This window comes from Sorex fumeus, unplaced genomic scaffold (assembly GCF_029834395.1).
Source record: "Sorex fumeus unplaced genomic scaffold, SorFum_2.1 ptg000058l, whole genome shotgun sequence".
Classification (NCBI taxonomy): Eukaryota; Metazoa; Chordata; class Mammalia; order Eulipotyphla; family Soricidae; genus Sorex; species Sorex fumeus.
The window spans coordinates 21,038,156-21,062,599 of NW_026606115.1; the positions used below are offsets into that span (position 1 = coordinate 21,038,156).

Genomic DNA, 24,444 nt, shown 5'->3' on the forward strand with positions numbered 1-24,444 from the left:
GATGAACAACAGGATGACAGTGATACTCAAGATATAAACAATCATTCCAGCCTATGTTTTCTCAAAGCACCTTGTTATTAGTACTCAACTATTTCCTGTAAAGTTATTTTTCATAAAATAACTTCATGTGATTTATATACACCAGTGGAAGAGAAATTTATTGAGCTCCAGAGATAAGTGTTCGCTTTTGTCATCTACTTTTCATCAACAAACTATACCAAATTTTGCAACTAATAATTTTTTTTGTCTTTCTCAAGAGTTTTAGGTTAAAAATCAGAGAAAAGTTCTGTTGGTTTATTTATCTCTGAATTTCACAGCTTAAATTTAGGCAGTTTGAACTAGAAATATATTTACAAAATCACCTTGTTACTTCCATATCTGGTTTCTTAATATTAATTTGTATCTCTTTCTATAAATGATGTATCATCCTTGAAGTCTTTTACACATGGAATAAGTTTCTCACAGTATGGCTGTTACAGGGTAATTTAAAGTACAAGTGTTTTTGCCCAACCTTCAAAGTCAAATAATAAAGATTCTACCATTTTGTGCTGGTCAGCATGCCTTATGAGCAACCCTGATCCAAAGGGGGAAAGAATGAGAAATTATGTATATATGGTAGAAGTAGAAAAATATAGGGCCAATTTTTTCTTAGACATTATCTTAAATAATTTTGAACTTGTTCATTAATATATAAATGGCATCTCTATCAGTATAACACATTTCCCTCTCATATAGAATTAATGCACATTATATTGGATTTATAAATAGAAAATACAAAATTAATCAAATTTAAAAAACGGATGCACTGAGAGATATTTCCTTTACTTCTACTTTCAATTTGGGAAGACAATTAAAGACATATTCTATCTAATTGCAAAGTACGTTTTAGAATTTTATCACATAGATTAGAACTTCTAAGATTTCTAGGGAATATTAAGTATCTGCCATATAGTCATAGGGGCAGGTTGTGGAGAAGGGCCTGGCGGGAGGGAAACTGGGGTCATTCGTGGTGGGAAATGGACACTATTGGAGGGATAGGTGTTGTATTGTTTATGACTGAAACCTGATCATGAAAAGCTTGTATATTAACTATGTATAGTGATTCCATTAAAAAATAAAAATTAAAAAATAATAATATACAAATATGTGGTTAAGTTAACTTTCCAATGTCACATACCATACATGTAGACATAGAATTAAAATCTAATGCAAAAAAGTGGGAGTATTTGTAGAACTTACATAACATCGGGACTTTGAAATGTATGAATTTTAAAGTATTAGGATTTGGTAAACCTAAGAATGATGATATGTTTGAAAATTCTGATTAGATGGCCATTGCTTTTATAAACAGTTATAATTTTAGTTCCATTTTGAGGGTATTTAAAGCCGAATCTGCTTAATGCTTTTTACTATGTCATAAAAATAATTTCTTGGAAGTATATAATCTTAATTAATTCTTAAAGTATTCCAGATGTAACTGATATGTCCAGACATCCTGATTATCTTTCTCTTCTTTTTAACACTTATGTATTATAAAATCCTTGTTATTCTTACTTCAGATGTCCCTCTGTCACTGAGTTTTCCTACATTTGTAGTGCTCCCAGAATCAACTTATTAAAGAGGCATAAGAGCAAGTTTCAAAATGGTTGCCAGCTGTCAATAAATCGTGCTATATAAATCTGTGAAGTTAAACTTTACCAATAGTGTGCTCCTTGAAAAGGCAAGAATCGGGTTGAACATATTTTGGTTTACTTTCTATGAATTATACGGTTACTTTACATCTTAGCCAGACAGCTTTTCTTGGTTGAAAATGGGGATGTCTCCATATTTCTGTCGATACAGATTTTTATAGTGTGCTGCAAACAATTGAAAGTTCTTTTTCTTGCCTCTAATGTAAGTTGGGAGAAAATTGCTTTAGTAATGATACAGGTTTATTTCATTATGTTTATATTGGTATACATACATTTGGGGGGTATACATCTATTAGAAGACAATTAGAGATGTGTTGAATAGCATATATAGTTGGTGTACACAATGAACAAAAATTAAGTATACACACTGCAAGGACCTCTCTGTTTCAGAGCAATATTTATACTTTCCTGTTGAAATTTGCCAAACAGAAGTGGGGAATGAACAATTATTTCCCCAAAGCTAATGAATACACAGTTTACTCATGTTTTGCTTGAAATTGACGTGTAAATTTTGCTTTTCTCTCCTGAACATATGTTGTCAAAATTATTCACTTGAAAATCAATGACAACTAATAGTTCAGTTAATCTTAGTTTCATGTAATTTGTGACAAAACACAGAGCATCCTTGTTGTACTTTTATCCCAGTATAAATGAAGAAGATGGAAGTAAGAAATTACTGAAAGGATTATTAACACATCTATATTTGGCTTTAAGAAAATCCAATAACATACAAAATGAGTTAAAAGTTGAGAGAACCACTACTCTCTAATATTAACTATAAATTCCAACTTTCGCAACCTGGTCTTGACAACATATTCATTATGTTTTTGTTTTTTCTTCCATCAAAATATTTCATGAGTCATTATTCTTTCTAACCTACTACTGCCAAATTTGTCCTCATTCTTTCCCTTTTCCCCAGTCCCTCCCCACTGTACTGCCTAGAAGACAATGGGAGTTCCAAACACTCATGCCTTCGTGGCTCATGTCAGAGCTCCAGAGACCAATATATGTGATATGAGTGACAAGTGATGTGAGTCACAAGAACACATTTATTACTTTATTGTCTCTTTAGTACTCATTTTTATACTTGTACTGATAGACTCCATTTAAACTATATTGTGGTATATATTGGAGGGTTCTGCCAAGGAATACACAGGGGCCTGAGGTCCAATCTAAGAGTCTACACCAGAACGTACTTTCAGTGGGACAAGCATCTCAATGCTAGGGCAAACGGGTCCTGTGCTTGTCAGGCCCTGTTTTGGTGGGGACTATAAGATATGGGCCAGTCAGAAAGTGCTCAGGAATCAAACCTAGGTGGAATGAATTTAACGCCAAAATTCGAACCTAGGTGCAAGACAACTGCTAAACTACTTCTAAGTCCTAATGTGCAACATTTAATTTTAGAAAAATAAGCTTTTTAGTGGGCTGGAGCGATAGCACAGCGGTAGAGCGTTTGCCTTGGGTGCAGCCAGCCCGGCCAAGCCGGATTTGATTCCTCTGCCCCTCTCGGAAAGCTTGGCAAGCTACCGAGAGTATCTCTCCCACACGGCAAAGCCTGGCAAACTACCCGTGACATAGTCAATATGCCAAACATAGTAACAACAAGTCTCACAATGGAGATGTTACTGAGCCCGCTCGAGCAAACCGATGAACAATGGGAGGACAGTGACAGTTAAGTTTTTAGTAATTCAATTTCAGTCACTTATTTTCAAGATAAATATAAGTCCCTACTCTTTTGAGGTAAATTAAAAAGATAAAAATATTGAGGCATAACACCTCAAAAAATCCAATTAAATTTTGGGAACAATTTATCTTTCTTGTCAATAGAATTGGTAGATATTATTATGGTCTCATATTTCACTAAAAAGCATACACAAAAGGAAACTAATAAAGTTCCAGCATATTTATTCATTTCCTTTTTTGCAGAACTGAAGAAATTCTCAGAATTAAAAAAATCAGTAAGATTTAACCTCAAAAAATTTTTTACAGATGTTAAAGAACATTAGTTAGATTAAAAGTGACAGTTCATTTGAGGAGACCACACAATGTCTGTGCTAAGAGTTACCCAGGCAGAGCTTGGGGGAATTTTGTGATACCAGGATTTAAAGTGGAGCTGCTCCATGCAAGGCAAGTGCCTTAACACCATTTTGTATCTTTAACCTCGATAGGTAACAATTTAAATGAGAAACTAATAAGTCACTCTATTTCTATTTTAGAATACTCGAAAGACAGGATTAGTAACAGCAGACTTAAAATTTTATTTAGTGGCAGATCAGATAGTGTAACAGGAATGATGCCCTGCCATGACCAGTTCCACCCCCAGAACTGATGTGATATCCTAGTACCACCAGAAATATATAACATTGGAGCAGAGGAATAAGCCCTAGTACAGAATGATATGGTTCCAAGTATTTACCCAGAGAGAGAGAGAGAGAGAGAGAGAGAGAGAGAGGCTCCATATGTCCTTTATTTAAGTCTGTATAAGACGTTACTACCCATAAATCTACTTTTCAGTTTCCTAGCACCAAATAATTTATGAGATTCATAAATATTCAAGATCTCAACCTAGAAACAAGTTATAAAATTTCCAGTTTGTGCCATTGAAACTATATGACCAAATAATTTTAAAGGATGTGCTGAATAACACTTTTATTTTCAAAAGTACTTGTTCTCCGGGAGTTAATATTTTCTAAATAAAATTTATTACTGACAAGCATGAAAAGTTTACTGCAGCGATTGCCAATGTAAGACATCTGAGCATCTATCAATCAGAGTTAAAAAGCTCTGTCCTACAGTACACTTAATACCCAGTGTAACCAATTAGTACTACTACTCCTTAATGTAATGCAAACTCATTTCCTTAAACTACAATTGTGCTGAGAATTCCAGAGATATAAATGAGCAGACACAAATTGATTTGCATGTAATAACAGTAGCTACAAACCTTTCCTGATTTATGTGATTTTCTGCATCTGTTAACAGAAAGCAAGTTTATGTTCTATTATTCCCAAAAGGCAACTTACCCAGCTGGACATCTATAACACTTGGCTGATTCTCCATGGGGAACAATGGCTTTGGGGGCTTGTCTGTGAGCAAAGCTAGAAAAGAAATGAAAGAAGGTAATTGAAAAATTGAGATAAATTACAAGATAACAAATGTTCCATTGTGTATAATATTTACTCTTTGTAGACTTGATGGTATGTAAACATTTATTGGATGATATTTCTGATAGTTCTATTTGAACTGCTATGCTATCCACAGAATATACATTTATAAGCACATTTTGAGCATCATTGATTCACATAAATAGGTAATTTTGACAAATCACTTTCCAAAATAATCAGACAAATGAGTGATTTGCATTTTCTTATAAGATGTTAGAATAAAAATGTAGATATTAGAAGTATAATTACCAAAAATAAGTCTCCATAATTAATTTATGAGGTTAAATATTTCTTCTGAGTTAGACTGAACTGTCTATAGTTCAGAATTATCCCTCATTCTCCTGATAAACTCCAAACATAATATAATAAACCATTGACATCTTCTTTACAACAAATAATCCAAATCATAATTGAAAACTTTTTGTCTACCAAGTTCCATGTGAACGTCTAAAAAAAGAAAGGAAAGAAGTCTTTATTCTCTCCCTTAATTTACAATCCAAGGATATAATAACACATTTAACCCATCCAAATAAAGAGTTAAACATGAAATAATACACTTTTTAAAAATTATTATAGTGTTTTAACAAAAAAAGCTATATGAATGGAGAAAAAAGCAATAAATATTGGCTGACAAGGTCAAGGAAAATTTTATGAATGATATGAATTTCCATACAGACCATAAGAAGTAGAGAAGCTTTGAAAAAAGCTGAAAATAAGGAAGAATTGGAGGAAAGATTAAAATATAAATAGAACACTGGTAGAATTTAATAAGTATAATGTAAGTGAGAATAATCTGTTGAAAAGGAGTCATGTAAGGTAGGGTGAAGGGGAAATTGTACATGATATAGAATGCCTGGAAATAAAACAAGGCAAATAAGATGACATACACTTCGAGAAGAACCCGAGAAACACAGAAAAGTTTAGACATGATATAGTAGGCTAGAAGGCTATTGACGATTCTTGAAATGATAACAACAAAAGGTTCAAGGAAATTGCTATCTAAAAATCAGTCACTTGATGTATAGCATGGGCCAAAAAAATCAGCTAAGAGAATGTGGTAACACTACTGCAGTGGAGGAAAAATGATTAAAAGTAGTGAAAGCTGGGGTGGGGATGAGACAAATATGATAAGCATCTAGAGGTAATAAATGACTTAACTTGGCATACAATTGCACGATACATTATGGCAACTTATCACAGCTGTAGGTCATTTGCCTTGCACGCAGCCAGCCTGGCTGACCCAGTTTCGAATCCTCTGTCCCTGTCAGAGAGCCCAGCAAGCAACCCGGAGTATCTCGCCTGCATGGCAAAGCCTGGCAAGGTACCTGTGACGTGTTGGATATGTCAAACACAGAAACAACAAGTCTCACAACGGAGATGTTACTGGGCCCACTAGAGCAAATCGATGAACAATGGGATGACAGTGAAAGTGACAGTGATTATTTATGTCTTAAATTCCTGTACATTGTTTTGTACTGAAGTATTGCTTCAACAATGTAACTGGACTCTTATCTAGTATAGGGAAATGTGAAAGTTGTAATAGTCTTTTCCTTAGAAAAAGAGGAAAGGATCTAGGTGGCTGAGAATAATTGGGGAATATGGTATAGGATGGTATCTGCAGGTATAAGAAGATTTCAGTTTTTTCTCATTTTTTGCTTTTGGGATCATACCTGCTGATGCACAGGGATTACTCCTGGCTCATGCACTCAGGAATTACTCCTGGCAGTGCTCAGGGGACCATATGGGATGCTGGTAATCAAACCTGGGTCAGCCACATGCAAGGCGAACGCCCTACCTGCTGTGCTATTGCTCCAGCCCCTGATTTGATTTTTATTGCATATCTTTGTTACATTTTAAATAGCATTAATGTACTATGTATTAAATCACAATAAAATAAAAATTAATACACAATTCACCATAATTTATTTATCAAATGCCATTTAGGTTCCTTGTAGAATAAAAGGTAAAGGCCCTCCCGTTGATCGTCGATTTGCTCGAGCGGGCCCAGTAACGTCTCCATTGGAGACTTTGTTGTTACTCTGTCTGGCATATCCAATACTCTCGGTAGCTTGCCAGGCTCTCTGAGAGGGGCGGAGGAATCGAACTTGGGTCGGCCATGTTGGCCGCTTGTAAGGCGAACACCCTACCCTCTGTGCTATATAGCTATATAATTAATTTCTAAATATATAGCTATATAGCACAGCGGGTAGGGTGTTCGCCTTACAAGCGGCCAACATGGCCAACATGGCCAACCCGAGTTCAATTCCTCCGTCCCTCTCGGAGAGCCCAGCCTCCAATGGAGACGTTACTGGGCCCGCTCGATCAACGGGAGGGCCTTTACCTTTACCTTGTAGAATGAGTTATAAAAATTGATTCACTCACCCAGATTATAGATATTTACCCTGCTAAAAACTATTAACAATATTTTCAAATATGCCTTGCCTACAAATAAATTAAATGAAATGTGATGGGTGAAAATAAATGAAAATAATATATTTCACATCAAAAGATAGGTATCTCACGTTACTTTACTCTATATGAAATTGAAATAATTATCCTCCAATTTACCACTTGTTGTGAACTCTGGATTTATTTATTCTGATTTTTTTACTGCTAAATGTCAAATCCTGAAATTATACTTACCAACATTAATGAGTTTAAGAATCTTACATTTACAGGTAATTTATAATTTTCACAGCTTACAGATCCGTTTTGTCATGTGGTCTACACAATGACCTTGGAAGTTAAGGAGGACAATTACAATTGTGACCAAATTAAAGATGACGTTAAATGAAACCATTTGGTGTTCCCTGTGACCAAAAGTCCCCATTTTCAAGATGAATAGGAAGACAGATACAGATATAAATCATAGATATATGTTCAGTAGGGAGTCAATATTTTTTAGCTCTTTAACTATACTCTCATTAATTTGGTTAATATTCCTAAGTCAATGGGAGTTATTATGGCATAGAGACAGGTGGAACATGATAACTGTAGGACAGTGAACACATATACATCCCCTCTCCACCTTTCATTCATAACTACATGAATGAAAATGGATGAACTTATACTTACCCCAACACAACCCATTGGGTTGTATAGTCATGGTGCCTCATAAAATTCCAATATATATTTATGCTTCAAAATTGCCAAGTAGTAAAGAACAATTATGAAAAAGCAGTAACTACAGCAGTTCATTTGGACCAGCTCAGAGAAATATTTATAAGCATCCAGCATAATTAAAGCATTTGCAGATTAGCACCTTATGCTTTCATGAGCAGAAGAGCTCATGTCTTTATTATTTTACCTTAATGGTTTCTCTTCTCATTTAAAATTCAGTTACTGTTTGAGAAAAGAAATCTAAACCTGTCAATATCATGTCCCCTGCACTACAAAATGGAGATTTTCCATTTTTTAGAAACTTATTCTGGGTCTCTAGTGGGTCTAATTGAGGTCTGAGAGAGTCTTTGTATTTGCTTCTCAAGCTTCATGTTTTGATTGAAGGAATGGGAGCAAGGAATGCAGTTTGGCGCTGATTAACAGTTTGCAATGTCTCCTGTATCTTTTCCTCTATAGCTGCTTATGCTTAATTAACCTTAGATATAATCACTCTACTGAGCATACTGTGACAGTAGTCTTATGGTACTAGTGAAGTTACTGTTACTGTTTGCTTTCCTCCCTGCCTTTGACATTTTCCTGAGGAGAATGTTCAAATTAGCTCTTTCTTTTATACTGGAGAAAAAGGTTGTGCATGCCTGTACATACAGATTGATTATTTTGAGTGAAAGGATTATTTGATTTTCATGAACTGAGTGTAATAAATCATTAGATTTAATTTTTGATCAAATAAATCTGTTTATTTGACTCCATTGCCATTATATACTATTACTACAAATTTAATTGTTCTCTGCTATTTGTTTTTTATTTAAATGAATGTGCTAGATAAATAGGTAGAAAGATTAAAAGGACATTTTGATGAAAAGGGACTTAATGTATGAATTATATGGCTATTGTCATGAAGTTATTCATTAATTTCTATTAATTAAGCAATTTTAAATTATGTAAATTAAGAGAAATTAAATGGATCCCTCAAAATACACTCAAAGCAATGTTGAGATGAATTTTATTGGTATTTTGGGGGGACCCACCTAATTGTCCTCAGTGCTTACTCCAGGCTCTATGCTCGAGAACCACCCCTTGCTGTCTCAGGGAACAATATGTGGTGTAGGGGGTCAAATCCAGGTTAATCACATGCTAGACAAGCACCGTACCTTTACTACCACTCTGTCTCTGAAATAAAATTTAAAATATGGGCTGGAGCGATAGCACAGAGGTAGGGCGTTCGCCTTACAAGCGGCCAACATGGCCAACCCGAGTTCGATTCCTCCGCCCCTCTCGGAGAGCCCAGCAAGCTACCGAGAGTATCTTGCCCGCACGGCAGAGCCTGGCAAGCTCCCCGTGTCGTATTCGATATGCCAGACACAGTAACAACAAAATCTCCAATGGAGACGTTACTGGGCCCGCTCGAGCAAATCGACGATCAACGGGAGGGCCTTTACCTTTACCTTTACGAATATATCCTTTATTTATAAGGATGAATCGGAACCTGCCACCCGAAAGAATATAAATAAGGCATTCATAACCTGTCTCCCAAATATTGCCTTCCTTTTCACCAACTTTCTTCTATATTTTGAGTACTATAGTTAAATCATTTACATCATTTGCCCCACTAATGCATTGACTTAATTTCTAACTCTTTTTCTTACCTTAAAACCTTTCCCTGGGGCTGGAGCAATAGCACAGCGAGTAGGGCATCTGCCTTGCATGCGGCCGACCCAAGTTCGATTCCCAGCATCCCTTATGGTCCCCTGAGCACCGCCAGGAGTGATTCCTGAGTGCAAAGCCAGGAGTAACTCCTGTGCATCGCTAGGTGTGACCCAAAAAGAAAAAAAAAAAAAAAAAAAAAAAAAAAAAAACCTTTCCCTAAGCTTAGAAAAAATAATGGTAGTTACCACTTATTTTGTATCTACTATGTGGTTGGCACTGCTTTAAGTTAATGTTATGCAATACTTTTTAAAAATACTGTACCCAAAGTCCAGTAATTTTTGACTAGTAAAACAAGATTCTGAGGTGATTTCTGTCTGATTTCATCATGCTACTCATAATGTTTTTCTGAGACCTTACTTTTCCTTTTCACCACCCCATTTCCTATCTCTTCCAAAAGCCAGTTTAAATCCTACATCTTCTATACTGGCTTTCCTTTATAACAATCTAAGTTAACCTTTCCTCTTAGAAGTTCTAAAGCATTTACTATTTCTTTGACCTATTCGTTTTGTTCAGAGCACATACTGCTTTGTATACAAATTAAACTTCACTTTATAGGGTGTGTTTAATCTTTATAAGTAGATTTTCTAAGCTCCCAGAAGCCGAAGATCTAGTCTCAGAACCCAGTAATTAAGATAGTGCCTGACACCGTATAACATATAAACACAATCACGAAATAAACTTCCTCATAGCATTTTTCTGTAAAAACAAGTGCTCCTGTAGTATTCTTAGTTTACAGTGAACAGAAACAAACTTGCAAATTTAAGCAAAAAAAAAGAAATTGTTAGATATCTCAAGAGTGGACAGGAAGTCTGGGGAACCAAATTTAGAGAAAAGAAATAAACCAGGCTAGGTTAGAATTATAGGCAGAGGGGATTAAATAACTTCATATTAATCACATCATTGGATTGAATTACTTCAACAGGTTTTACATTTATTTAATAAGTAGTTCAGCTATGCTGTCCGAAGAATTTTGTTCTTTGATCACTTTTTATCAAGATTCAGAATCCAAGGAAAGTGGAGCCAAATGCTTTGAGTTTCAATCCTAGCCAAGATGGTATCTTGAGATGATGATAAATCTCCTAAAAATATTTCAAAACCTCAGCACAATTAATTTTCAGTGCCAGAGAATTCTAAGTTGTGTGTGGTTGTCTGGTGCATTTAAGTATGCTTAGTTGAATTCCTTTACTCTGTTCACTAAATTTTAATATTACTCTTCCCCAGATGTCACAATCAACAATATCTCCAGATATTAGTAAATATCAATTGTGGAGCAAAACTGTTTCACGGAAATTTAGATTCCTGATGTGAAGAAAAAAATAATGCTAAGTGATATGAACATTCCCTACTCTATATTATCTGCTGGCTCTTTGACAATATGCATTAGATTCTATGTAAATAACATTTCTGGTTGTGCATGATATTGCTGGAATTACCTGAATTTGAGCTTTGATTTGGCCTTGGCCACACAGGGTCACTCTCTGGCAATGTGTTTGTTTGATTAAAAACGCGATATTTTAAATGCCAAAATATTCTCAAGCCCGTAATCACTGACTTTTTTCATTGTTAGTAAGTGTTTACTGGTTCTTCCCTCAAAAATCACGAAAACTAAACAGAACAACAGCAGTCCTTTAGCCTCGATATGCCCATTTTCATATGTGCCACATATTATTTTGATGTTAAGATTAAATTGAGGATATTGGGAAAGAAGCCTTGGGAATATTCTCAAAGTGTAAAAACAAAATTTAGGTCCTTACTAAGCAAATTAGAACTAGAAAAAGCCAGCTATCATGTTAATATCCTTAAATGCCCCCTTTAATTATGAAGGGATATTAGCCAAGCCTAACAAAACTAGTTTCAAGATTTCAGGAATCAAAGAATCCAAAAATGACTGGATACTGGAAATACCATAAGCACAATTACTCTTGGGAAAAATATTCTCTTAATTAACTACATAGGCTTTCTTATTCTGAATAATGATGCTTACATTTTATAGGCCACTTAGTGAACTGAAAGTCATATATATTATACATAGCTTATATTTAGGATACGTTATTACTAGTAGTTCTTTTCCCACTGGTTCAGTTCCTTTACAAAATCTTCATAAAATACATAAAATACACTATAAATATTATTATTTAATCCATATTTAATATTAATTTAGTCTTCCAATTATATAAAGACCATTCTGATCCTGGACATCTGTATCCTTTGCTCTAAGCATCCTCATTTTATGTACTCCACTTCAAAGGCATTTCTTCTCTAAACTGCTTTGAGATACTCACATACAAAATAGGCTACAAAAATGCCTTTGGAATTTATCGTTTACTATGAACTTGGGACACTTTTGACTCCTCGCCTAAGTACTTATCTTTTGATTGATTATCTCTAAATGTTAGAAGTTGGTAAAGACACAAAATGTTATTTTTCTCAAAGTTTCAACCAGCATTATTATGAACTATTTCTCTACTACTTAGGAGGAAAAGCTGATGCATATTCTAATTTTAAAATTACATCACTGCATATTAAAATACAAAATTTGCTTATACAACTAGACTTATCAAGTTGAAGGGACAGAGTTTGGTTGGCCCAGAGAGAAAGGTGGAGGAAAAAAACACATTTGTTGAGGGTATGATGTTAGAAACTTGGATACATGAATCCTGAATATGAAGCTCTAACCTTTGTGATTAACAATGTTGTAAATTGCAGGACTTCAAGAAAATGAATCTTGTTTTCCTTCAGCTTGCTGTTATCTTCATTGACTAAGCACTAAATCAATTAATTTGTAACATTTTTCTCACGAAGTTCTGAATATCACCATATTTAATAAGAGGATAAAGACTAGCACTTAATATTTATTAACTTAATTCAGATAAAATATTTATTTTCTAGGTATTCCTGTCACAATAATCAGAAAATATACCATCCACACACTGGGAGAAGATTTTCGCCCACCACCCACCTGACAAAGGGTTAATTTCCAAGATAAAAAAATCTCTTAAAAAATTTAAAAAGAAAAATATCAACCAACTCCATCATCAAATGGGAAGAAGAAATGGAAAGTACATTTTACAAAGAAGACATACAGATGATCAAGAGACATAAGGAAAAATGCCCTGTATTATTGATCAGGGAAATGAAAATTAAAAAAATATCACCTCACAACAGTGAGACTTATTCACAACACAGAGAATGAAAACACCTAGAATTGGCATCAATGTGGGAAAATAGAAACTTTCAACCACTGCTGGTGGGAATGCTTATAGGTTCAACCTTTGTAGAAAACCATATGGACCCTTATGAAAAAACTAAAAATTGAGCTTCTATATGATTCAGCAATTCCACCTCTAAGCATCTCCTCCAAGGGCCCCAAAACTTCAAGTAAAAAAAATTCATGCTACCATACTTATGGCAACACTGTATACAATATGTAGGGCCCTAGGTAAAGAGGATGAGAACGCTATGCTATTCGGGTCTCCCAAAGAGGAATTGAAAGAGCTATGCTTGGAATATCACGTTTCACTCAAATGAGAGAAAGAATCCGGAGTTCCAACATCCGTCGACGATCAAGAATCAGGGATGCTGTCTCATTTGCCAAGGTGTCAAAAATCAGATGGGCTGGTCAGGTAATGAGATTTAAAGACGACCACTGGACTAGGGCTGTTACTGACTGGATTCCACGGGATGTCAAAAGACCGCGTGGCCGCCCACCTACCAGATGGTCAGACTTCTTCATCAAGATCATTAACGATCTGTTTGAGGCTCTTTATGTTCCTAGAGCGAACAGACGCCATTGGGCTACACTAGCACGCGACAGGGACAAATGGAGACGTTACTGGCGCCTGCTCGAGCAAATCGATGATTAACGGGAAGTCAAGTGATCAAGTGAAGTATACAATAGCCAAAGTCTGGAAACAATCTTTGTGTCCAAGAATAGATCACTAGATAAAGAAACTATGGCATATATACACAACAGGATAAAACTAGGCTATAGGAAAAGGAAAAAAATCATGAATTTTCTGCTTTGTGGTTATAACTGGAAGGTATCATGCCTAGTTGAAGTCAGCCAGAATGAGAGACAGATACAAAATTATTTCTCCCATGTGTGGGATAAGACAACAGAGTAATAGAATAGCAAATGGCCACATGCAACAGAATCTCAGAACTGGTCTACAGCCTGAAATTTACCTGGATAATAAGACTTGGAGATTGGGGGTGGGGATTGTAAGGTGGGGAAGAGGGTTTTGAATATAACAGTGGAGGGAAACTATCACTCTGCTAGAAGGTGTGGTATTGGAATTTTGAATGTTTGAACCCTATCATTGATAATAATGTAAAATTTTACATCATGTGGCTAAGACAAATTTTAAAACAGGACCCGTGGAGTAATGAGAAATATAAGGCCACTGATTCCCAGAGTCACTTGGAAATTTGTTTTCAAGTTATTGGTGGTTTAATTTTGTGCTATGATTTTCCCCAAACTTCCTTTCTGTTCATTAATAATAATTTCCTTTAGCAAGTGACCTTGAAATGTGGTAAGGGCTCATGTTCCTGGTGTGTGATTTTGAAAGAGAAATTATTGAGAACTACTGAGTTATAGAGCAAAAACCATATTCATATCATGAAAGTCCATTTAATACCAACACATTTTAGTTACATTTAAAAAAAGAAAACAACAACTTCAGTGCCCATTTAAGCCATTGGAAGTTATTTCCCTCTGTTTAGCATAGAACTTAAAGTGAAATATTTCTACAAATTAATAAGTTATCCTTTTATAGGCAGATGCTAATTTGCCTTGTCATTTCTGGTCCAATTACTCGGCAATTGTCTTTCTAAATTTAGGGCCCCATGGCAACTGTTCTACACATCTGGCTGAAGATCTGGGATCTCTCTTGTAGTTCAATAAATGTGTTTTGAGGGAGGTACTGGTCAGGACTACTGAGAGGTTACTCTGAGGTAGACTTTCCTCAACATTTCATATTTATTTTTACTAATATTCGAGTTGTGAACAATGCGTGAGATTTGGGAAAGCTTTACTCTAGAGGCAGGGCAGTTCTTCTAAATGCCATTTGACACAGGGCCTTTCTCTGGAGAGAAGAATGTTTACTCAGCACAAATCTGCCAGACATAAAACAACCTCTTCAAACTTGAAAAGAAAACAACCTTGGGGGAAATGGAAAATTAAACAGAGGTTATGTTGGTCTGGATTTTTTTCCTTCACTCATAGAGGTTGCATTTTCTGTACTCTGTCCTTTTCCTCCTCAATTAGCATTTTGTCTTCTCTCTCTAAAACAGAAGCTCCTAAATGCTTATATTGGTGATGTTTAACACATTTCGTATATTATATTATCAAAGTAATAACTCACAATAGAATTTGGGATAAAATATAAAGTAATAAAATATAATAAAATATAAAATAATTATTTTTAAAATCTAAAAATGTTAAAAAATTACTTAGAATTTGGGATAAAAATATAAAATAAATATGAGAGGTTAAAAATAGAAGGTGGCTCAATTTTTGAGTCTGCTTTTAATAGAATATAATTGACATTAAATATTGTACAAGTTTAAGGCACATAGTATGTTGATTTTATACACTTATATTCCAAAAAATATTTATAACTCAGTTTCATTGTACCAATTGTATCTAGTTCTCACTATTGGAGAACACGACAGGCTACTGAGAGTATCCTGCCCGCACGGCAGAGTCTGGCAAGCTCCCAGTGGCGTATTCAATATGCCAAAACCCAGTAACAATGATGGGTCTCATTCCCCTGACCCTGAAAGAGCCTCCAATGTGGCACTTGCTAAAATCTCAGGCTAGAACAAATGGAGACGTTACTGGTGCCTGCTCGAGGAAATCGATGAACAATGGGGTGACAGTAATACAGTGATGTGGTGAAAAGTTTTAAGGTCTAACCTCTTAATTACTTTTAATTATAAATGTGGATATTGTATACTACATCCGTGATACTGTTCATAATATTCCAAAAACTTAGTCATTGTAAAACTGTAAGCTTTTACTTTTTCACCAAAATCTCATTTCTTACATCCCCAGACCCTGACAATAACTCTGCTATTTCTACCGGTTTATTTTTTTAATATTTCACATACAAATGGTAGCATTTAGACTGAAGGGATAGTATAGCAGGTAGGGCACTTGCCTTGCACATAGCCGGCCCAGGTTTAATCCATAATATCCCATATGGCTCCTGAAGCCCCACCAGGAGTGATTCCTGAACACAGAGCCAGAAATAAGCACAGAGCACAACCAGGTGTGGTCCCACAAAAATGGTAGCACACAACATTAGTTTTTAGCTGATATATTTTAATATATATATATATATATTCAAGCATGTGTATGTCTATACCCATATATAACCCTTTTAATTTGAGGTAGATGTATATTTAAATTATATCAAAACATTCAATTATGCAATTATCATATTATAGAAATATGACACAGATAGTAATAACTAAGAATACAAAATACTCAAGGATAGATCATTTTAGAGCTAGACAAACTCTTAGCGGCTTAATTCATCTGGCTATTTTGACAGATGAAGAACATATAAAGCAGAAACTTAAATGATTTGCTGAACACCAAATTACATTTTACTAATAAAGCAGAAGATTAGAATTCTTGAATTGAAGTACAATAATCTCATTGTATCCAGGATAACACTGATTCAGCATTCATTCCATCACCAAAACTTTAACATTCATTCCCTCAAAATTTTAAAACAATGTATGATGTGGATTCTAATATTACCAACAAGTCATCTCATAATGGTGACATTACTGGGCCTGCTCGAGCAAATTGATGAACAACTGGAGGACAGTGACAGTGATTATATATATATATATATATATATATATATATATTTCTTGAATCTCAGGTTGTAACCAGTATCCTGTACTGCCATTTCTCTCTCTTAATTTATTATTTGAGGTATTATTTTTATCTTAACCTAAAATTCATCCTGGTTACATATAAGCATCACCAAAAAGCAATATATTTTACTGAATTAATAGACTTTGAGGATGAAGTGACTAATTACCTTAGCTGTACTCACACAATTTTTCATGTCAAAAAAGAGCATTAAAATTATATTTTGGATTATTTGGCATTTCCATTATTTTATAAAATAAAAACTTATATATCTATTATAGAAGGCAATCTGATAAACAGTGTATTGAGACTGGTAATGTAAACAAAGTCTAGAGAATATGTGGCATCATTAAAAAGGTGTAATCTTGTATGATTGACATGTATGAATAAATAGTGGCAGTAAATAACAAAAAGTGGTAATTGTTTGGGTGTAACAAGTAATCATTAACAGTGATTAAAACAACATATTTATCATCATCTTTAGTTTGGGAAGTCAGTTGTCTGGTGTGGGAAGTCAATTATTTGATGCAGACATGAATAGTTAAAATTAAACTATCATTTTAAGAGATCATTTAAACTGATCATTTTAAGAGATCCTAAGACAGAATATATTACCTTTTCTTTTCAGATTCTAGTGACTTCCCACATCTTTTGGTGCTTGGCCTCCTTATACCATCAAAACCAGAAATAGCATATCATGGCTTTCTCATATTACACAACTACAACCACCTCATTTGTCTCCTTCCTTTACTTTTAGGAACCCTTGTGATTATATACCGGGCTCATATGTATAATTCAGGATAATTTCTCTATTTTAAAGTCAGGTTATTAACAACTATAATTACACTGGCAATCCTAATTTGCATTTTCTGTATAATCTAACATTTCTAACATATGGGATATGGACATCATTGTGGGCTACTATACTGCCTACAAATGCTACTAGACATTATCAAACATAATGCAATATGCAATTTAAAGCAGATAAATATGCTGTCATGACTGCCATATGGAACAACTGCATACATTGTATATGTTGTATCTTTATAAAACAGACTTTTGTTTATGGTTCTGATCTCAGTCAAATCAGTTTATGGATATAGACATCATTTTTATGTTTGAAACCAAAGTCCATAAAAATAATTTGAGTAAATGAGCAGGCATTAATACTTCTGTTTCCAGCTTGGTAATTTACTTATTTATGGCTGTTGAATTAACTAGGCCTTCATAGCTTGTCATTCAAATATCTTGTGAAACAAAAGATGAAGGAAATGAAAAATATCACAAGAAATTTCACCTATTTGTATACATTAATTGCCCCTAATGAGTAGTACAACAGTGATATGTAATTCTCATTTTAGAATATTTTTTCTGAAAGGAAATTGAATAATATATTTAGTCACTAAAATACTCAAGTTTTGATCAGTGAAAAAATACAAATCGCTTATTTTTAAAAAAAAATAATATAGGAGTGGAGTGATAGCACAGCAGCAGCCAGCCTAGCCACGCCAGGTTCAATTCCTCCGCCCCTCTCAGAGAGCCTGGCAAGCTACCGAGAGTATTCAGTATGCCAAACACAGTAACAAGAAGTCTCACAATGGAGACGTTACTGTGCCCGCTCGAGCAAATCAATGAACAATGGGAAGACAGTGCTATTTGTTCAGCCACTGATTGATCTGATTGAATTGGGCATGGATTCCACATTACTTTTTTTTAATTGTATCACCACGAGAGAGAGTTACAAAACTTTCATGTTTGAGATTCAGCCATACAATGATGGAAAACCATCCCTCCACCAGTGCATATTTTCCACCACACACATCCCAGTCCTCACTGTGCCTCTATGGCAGACAACTTCCCCAATACTCTTTCTCTAATTTGAAGCATTATGGTTTGTTCGAAATTTCCCACCATCATTCAAGCTTACATGCCAGGGGCAGACGCTAGATAGTTTATTAACCTTGCTCATTTTGAATATCATGAGAGCTTGCGTGGCCCCGATTGTAAATGCAAATTTCTAGATTGTAAATGGTTGGGTTCCAGAGACATCTCTGTATGACACTAATCCATTTTGGGATTCAATTGGGAGTCTCTTGGCCAGGGCTGTTGGTGAGGTAAGATGGCAACTGTAGGCAAATTGTGAGCATAACAGCCAGTCTGCTGGGTGGGACCGGACTCAGGGAGGGACAGTCCAGGTCCTCTGCCACCACACAGCCTGGAGATTCAGTCTGAAACCTACATACCTGGACCTTGCTTGTGGAAGTTCTTGGTCCTTGGGGTTCCATCTAGAGTAGGCAGGGAGACTGGCCCTGCTCCATCTGGGGTACCCCAATGAAATTGACTCGGTAAGGGGCCCAAAGATATCTCTGGTTGTGTGGTGTTTTCCAGGACTTGCTGCTGTGTCTCTGGGTCAGGGCTATTGGTGCTCTAAGATCCATATTACAAAATTTTAAGCAGATTATATCTTGGTAAAGTCCATCCTGAGACAGTGAACTCAGGCTGGGGGTAGGGTATGGCAGTGATTTTGGATTGTGGAAGCAAGTGGCTTCCGGGCGCTCTACTTGGGCGGGCACAGGACAACCCAACCCCCTCGAATTTACCCTGCTTTGTTCAGCCATACACGGGTCTGAGCTTTTCTGCAGCTTTTTATCTCTTTTGAGATTTATTTAGGGGTCTCTGAAGCAAGACTGGCAGTAGAGCTTACAGAGTGGTGCTGGAGTTGGTTCGTAGGGGTTACTGCTAGTTCTTCCATGTGTATTGGAAAGTGTGGGGAGGTAGCCACCACAACTCTGAGAAAGCCTGGAGATTTCCATCACAAAACACACACACCAGAATGTTCAGCAGATTATATCTTGGTGAGGTTCATCCTGAAACAGGAAGGGGAATTAGGAAGGGGAGATGGCGGCAATTTTAGATTGTGGAAGCAAGTGGCTGCTGGGACCTCTGCTTGGGCCGGCCACCAGGCCAACCCGCCTCTCTCCAATTTACCCCAGTCTATTCAGCCATATGCAGGTTTGAGATTAACTGTGTCTTTTAATCTCTTTCAAAATTTATCTATGGGTCTCTGAAATAAGGCCAATAAATGATCTTGTATAGCTGAGCCAGAGGTGGTTTGTGGGTGTGGCTCCCATATACCTAATTTTGGCCATTTTATTTCTTGGCAAACTTGGTCCCAAGTTGTTGGGGTCTGGCCATAGGCACAGTGGCAATGTTGGGGTATCAGGAAGCCTGAAGGCACCATTAGGTTATTGATGCACTCACCCCACAGGTACAGGTTGACCTGCTGGAGCTACCATACCCCCAACATTTTAGAATATTTTTATGACATAAATACTTTCATAAATCTTCAGTATTTTCTGTTGAACATTAAACAGGATACGGTGTTTAGAACTCAGGAAGAAATTGTTCTCCTAATTCAAACCATTCTAACATAATTGCTTATTTAATTAGGGGTCTGAGCTAGAAATTAAATATTATGGCAATCACATCTCCTTTTCTCTCTACTATTCCTTATGTCAGGTTTGCATATCAGAAAATTTTACTTTATTGTTTTTTTGTTTTGGAACCACACTCAACACAAGCAATGCTGGTGTACTCCTCACTCTGTACTCAGAGATGACTTATGGCTTTATTCAGGAAATGTGAGTTTCTGGGTGTTGAATTCAAGATGGCTACATGCAAGGTAAGCTTCTTACTCATTATATGATCTCCCCTGGCCCATTTTCGAGAACTGTTCATAATTGAAAAAACTATATCACTAAACAAAAAAGAAAAATTCTGAGAAATAGGTGACTTTATCTTTGTCTTACTGTCATAGTGTGTATTCCAGAAATGCATATAGTATCCCCGTGGTATAAGTGGTCTGCTACTGAATAAATATATTGTCAGCAGAACAGTATTTCATATTTTGCATATATGAAAATTGAGGTTCTGGGAAGTTAAATTGCTCACTTAAGGATGCACAGTTACTAATATCCAACACTAGGGTTTAAACTTAGTTCCCTAATTCAATTTCTGTAGTCTACAAATATCACTTAATCCTCACCATATTCCTGAGAAAAGTTCTGTTATTATCAATGTTTCAGTTTTTAGGAAAATAATGTTTTCAGACTCAAACCTATGTTATCTAACATTAAAGTTGTGATCTCTTCTCCATAATATATCTAATAAAATGATTATGCTGTGATCTCATCTCCCGTATTATTCTATAATCAGCATGAATTAGTACTTTAAGTTAGCTAAATAATACAGTAGTTTTTCAATTATGAAAAGTATCTGAAAATAAAGCCATTTGCTTGCCATTTTCATTACTGAATTCAGAACGTTAACTTAGAAATCTTTATTAATTTCCCAAATTACGGGAGTCCTCTGGAAGTTTTATAAGTTTATTCCCTATCTTTGTAATACTGATGAATCCTAATTTAATTAATCAAATATAAGTTGATGACCTATGATGCAAAACATTGATTTTCAAATGAAGCAAATTATGACTATTAACAGTTCCAAGGAGAAAAATGAAAGCTAGGTGATTTCAAGATATGATTATGGAATGCAGATGAATCAAAGAGGAAAAACTCAACTGGACTTATAAAGTACTTTCTCCTTCCAGTGATTATCTCATTAAGCTCAGCTAGGCTAGTAAGGAAAATTATTGTCTCTAGAAAGTGAAATATGGATGCTCAGAAATTTTCTAAATAGAATCAAAGTCTTCTAAACCAGTCTGACTTGCCCTTCTGAAACATCCTCATAAACATCTCTACTGTGGAATTTGTTAATGACCCTATATTTTCTGATAGGTCAAGCATTTCCTCAGATATCATTAAAATTTACCTTGTCTTAAATTTTTTCAAGAAATTACAACTTCTGCTCAGGAGAATCTACTATTTCTGATTAAACAGTCTTTTTTAAAAAATTTTTATTAGTGAAACACCATGAGGTACAGTTGTAGACTTACAAATTTTTGTGCTTGGGTTTCAGTTATACAATGATTGAGTACCCATCCCTCCACCGGTGCCCATTCCCCACCTCCAATGCTCCCACCATCCCTCCCACCCCTGCTCCCCCATTCCAACCCACCCCTGTGGCTAATTAAACAGTCTTTGAATACCAAAAGCAGGCAATGATTTGTCAGAATAGTGGATATTATTTTAATCTTTTCTGGTTAAAATAGAGAAGATTCCAAGTGTAGTCTAATACAACTGAGAGTTCTAGGCATTCACCCCTTCTCACCTAATAACCCCTGTTCTGGACAAATGTTTCTCTAAAGATTATAGAACAGACGGAATCCCAGGTATTCAAGGCTGCTTTGGCCTTGTGCCACATTGATCTGTTCCCATGGATTTTCCTACAGTAAATCTGAACATTCTAGATAGATGGACTTTAGTTCAGAAATGGTCACGTCCTCTGTGAGAGAACAAAGGGTTTTTCAGGAAACTCCTGCCTGTATGTTTACTTGGGGTTACATAATGAAAACTGAAGATAGATCTTGTTGCGTCAGTGTCTCAGTGTCTAATAAATGATTTTGGCACAACAGGCTACCCATATGCTCTTAGAGGCCAGCTGCACATGCTATGGAAAAAGGCAGCACAGGTAGAAAAGGGAGCACCAAATAAAGGGTGTTGGGAGGATCCTCCCAGAATGGGAGATGCATGCTGAAAGTAGACTATAGACCAAACATGACTTCCACTTAATGCCTCTTTTGCAAACCACAGCACCCAAAAGGAGAGAGAGAACAAAAGGGAATGCACTGCCACAAAGGCAGGGTGGGGTGGGGGGATGGGAGGGAAGGATACTGGGATCAGTGGTGGTGGAGAATGGGCACTGGTGGAGGGATGGGTACTCGATCATTTTATAACTGAAACCCAAGCACAAAAATTCGTAAGTCTACAACTATACCTCATGGTGTTTCACTAATAAAAATTAAAAACATAAAACAGATTTTTAAGAATTTGTCTATGTATTGTACCCTGTCAATGTCTGACAGCCAGAGCTCACCAGCATATAGGCTTTTTGTTTCAGATTCCCAAAAGAAAAAGGCACTGCCAAATTCTTGAGGACAATTTCTGTTTATTAAGATGGTAAAAGCTCCTCATTGTTGCCTTTCTTATGTACATTCAGACCTCGTAAATATCTGTGATATTCATCAGCATCAGGTCTGTTCTCACTCTAATTCAGAGCAGATGGTTGCTTATATTTTATGATTTTATAAGCAAAAGTTTATTCCAACTTTCAAAAACATCTGCCACCCACTATATAGGTCACAAACCCTATAATGTTGCTGTTGAAAGCAGAGGGGTCTAGGTTAAAAAGACTTAAAGTTTAGATTCTGACTTTGTCGCTCTTTGACCTCTGTCCTTGATCATGTTTCTTAACCCCTTTGTGATTCCAATCCTTTAATGTGTAACTGTGGATGGTAACCATGTCTACTTTTTAAGATTATTATGAGGATTAAGTGAGATAATGCTTTACAGTGAAAAGTGAAGACCTAATTTATAATTAATTCTAAATAAAGTGTAATCATTATCAATCTAATATAGAGGGCATTAAGTTGTGTCTGCAGCTAGAGAGTAAATTCAGTTTAAAGTTGTGCAGAGAATTCATAAAAGATGTGGAATCCTGAAAAGATAAGAAAAGTGGTACAGAAGGGAAGAGATGGTAAGAGGGTAAAAATGGTGCACTAAGGTTGCCAAAGTACCACTCACTTTGAATAATCAATTTTCTACTACCTAACACCATTGCAACACTGTGTATAGAGTACAGATCTAAAACTTGCATGGCAATTTCTCCCTCAGTAAAGGCTTAATTTCCCTACAAGTTTTTTAAAAATCTATTTTTTACGTGTAAGTAACTGAATGAACTAGCATGTGTGCTTCAATAATATCTTTGTGGATAATACAAATTATGCTTACAACACCAATTTTATTCATTTATTCATTTATCTATCCCTTATAAAACCAAAAGGAAATTAAGGCTATTGGCTAGAGTTCCATGTTAATTTCAATTCTGTTGCAAAACTGGTGAATTATTGGTAAGATGATGTAATTCATTTTATCAGCTTAATAAATGTCTTCCACAAATGTACATACTGACAGCAGCATATTCTCCATGCAGCAAATTGTCTAAGAACTTTTTAAAATTTCTGTCTGAGAAATTTTTAGAGAATTGAGTTCTAAACCTCTCTCCTGGTTATTTATAATTCAGTTATCTTTTCTATTGCTAGGTTTATTCTTTAAAATGTTGGTGAAATCTGGATCAAATGAAATACAAATAAAATACTTGTGTGTTTTAAACTATAAAATATAAGATACATATTGGGAAGATAAAATGAACAGTGATTTCTCTGAGATGACCAACATGCACATGAGATCAATGAGGGAACACACTGTCAAAATTCCAACTATGACACATAGTTGGGTACCTTTGTAACTCATGGTGATTTAATAAAATTTGAAAAGCAATGTAATATAAGGTATTGCATACTTTTAATGTTATAACTTTCAATGGTATATCTCAGAGATGCAGATTTCTTAATGCATTTTTAGATATCCCTGAGGAGAGAATATACCAATATATTGGTTACTTTTTCAGTGTTTTAAAATGTTGTACCTTGGGGTGAGAGATGGTACAGATAAAAAAAGTGCTTGCCTTTCATACAGCCAACAGAGGTTTGATCTCCAACATAAATATGATCCCCTGAGTACTTTCAGGAGTGTTCCCAGATACAAAACAAGGAGTAATTCCTGAGTGTAGCCCCCAAACGATAAAGAAAAAAAGTTAATAAAAAACCCAAAAACTTTGCATTGTATCATGTGTCTAGTGTAATTTGTATTTTTTAGTCTTGTAGTTTTAGTGTAAATTTATCTAATTGTATTTA

The 24,444-nt window shown here is 35.5% G+C and overlaps 1 protein-coding gene across 1 annotated transcript in view; it reads right to left on the reverse strand.

Annotated features, from left to right (window-relative positions):
* Positions 1-24,444, reverse strand: part of IL1RAPL2 (interleukin 1 receptor accessory protein like 2) — a 738,026-nt gene that overhangs the window by 360,370 nt on the left and 353,212 nt on the right. Inside the window, exon 5 of the mRNA XM_056125692.1 lies at positions 4,715-4,789. Coding sequence (XP_055981667.1) covers positions 4,715-4,789 — 75 coding nt within the window. The remainder of the gene's footprint in view (positions 1-4,714; positions 4,790-24,444) is intronic.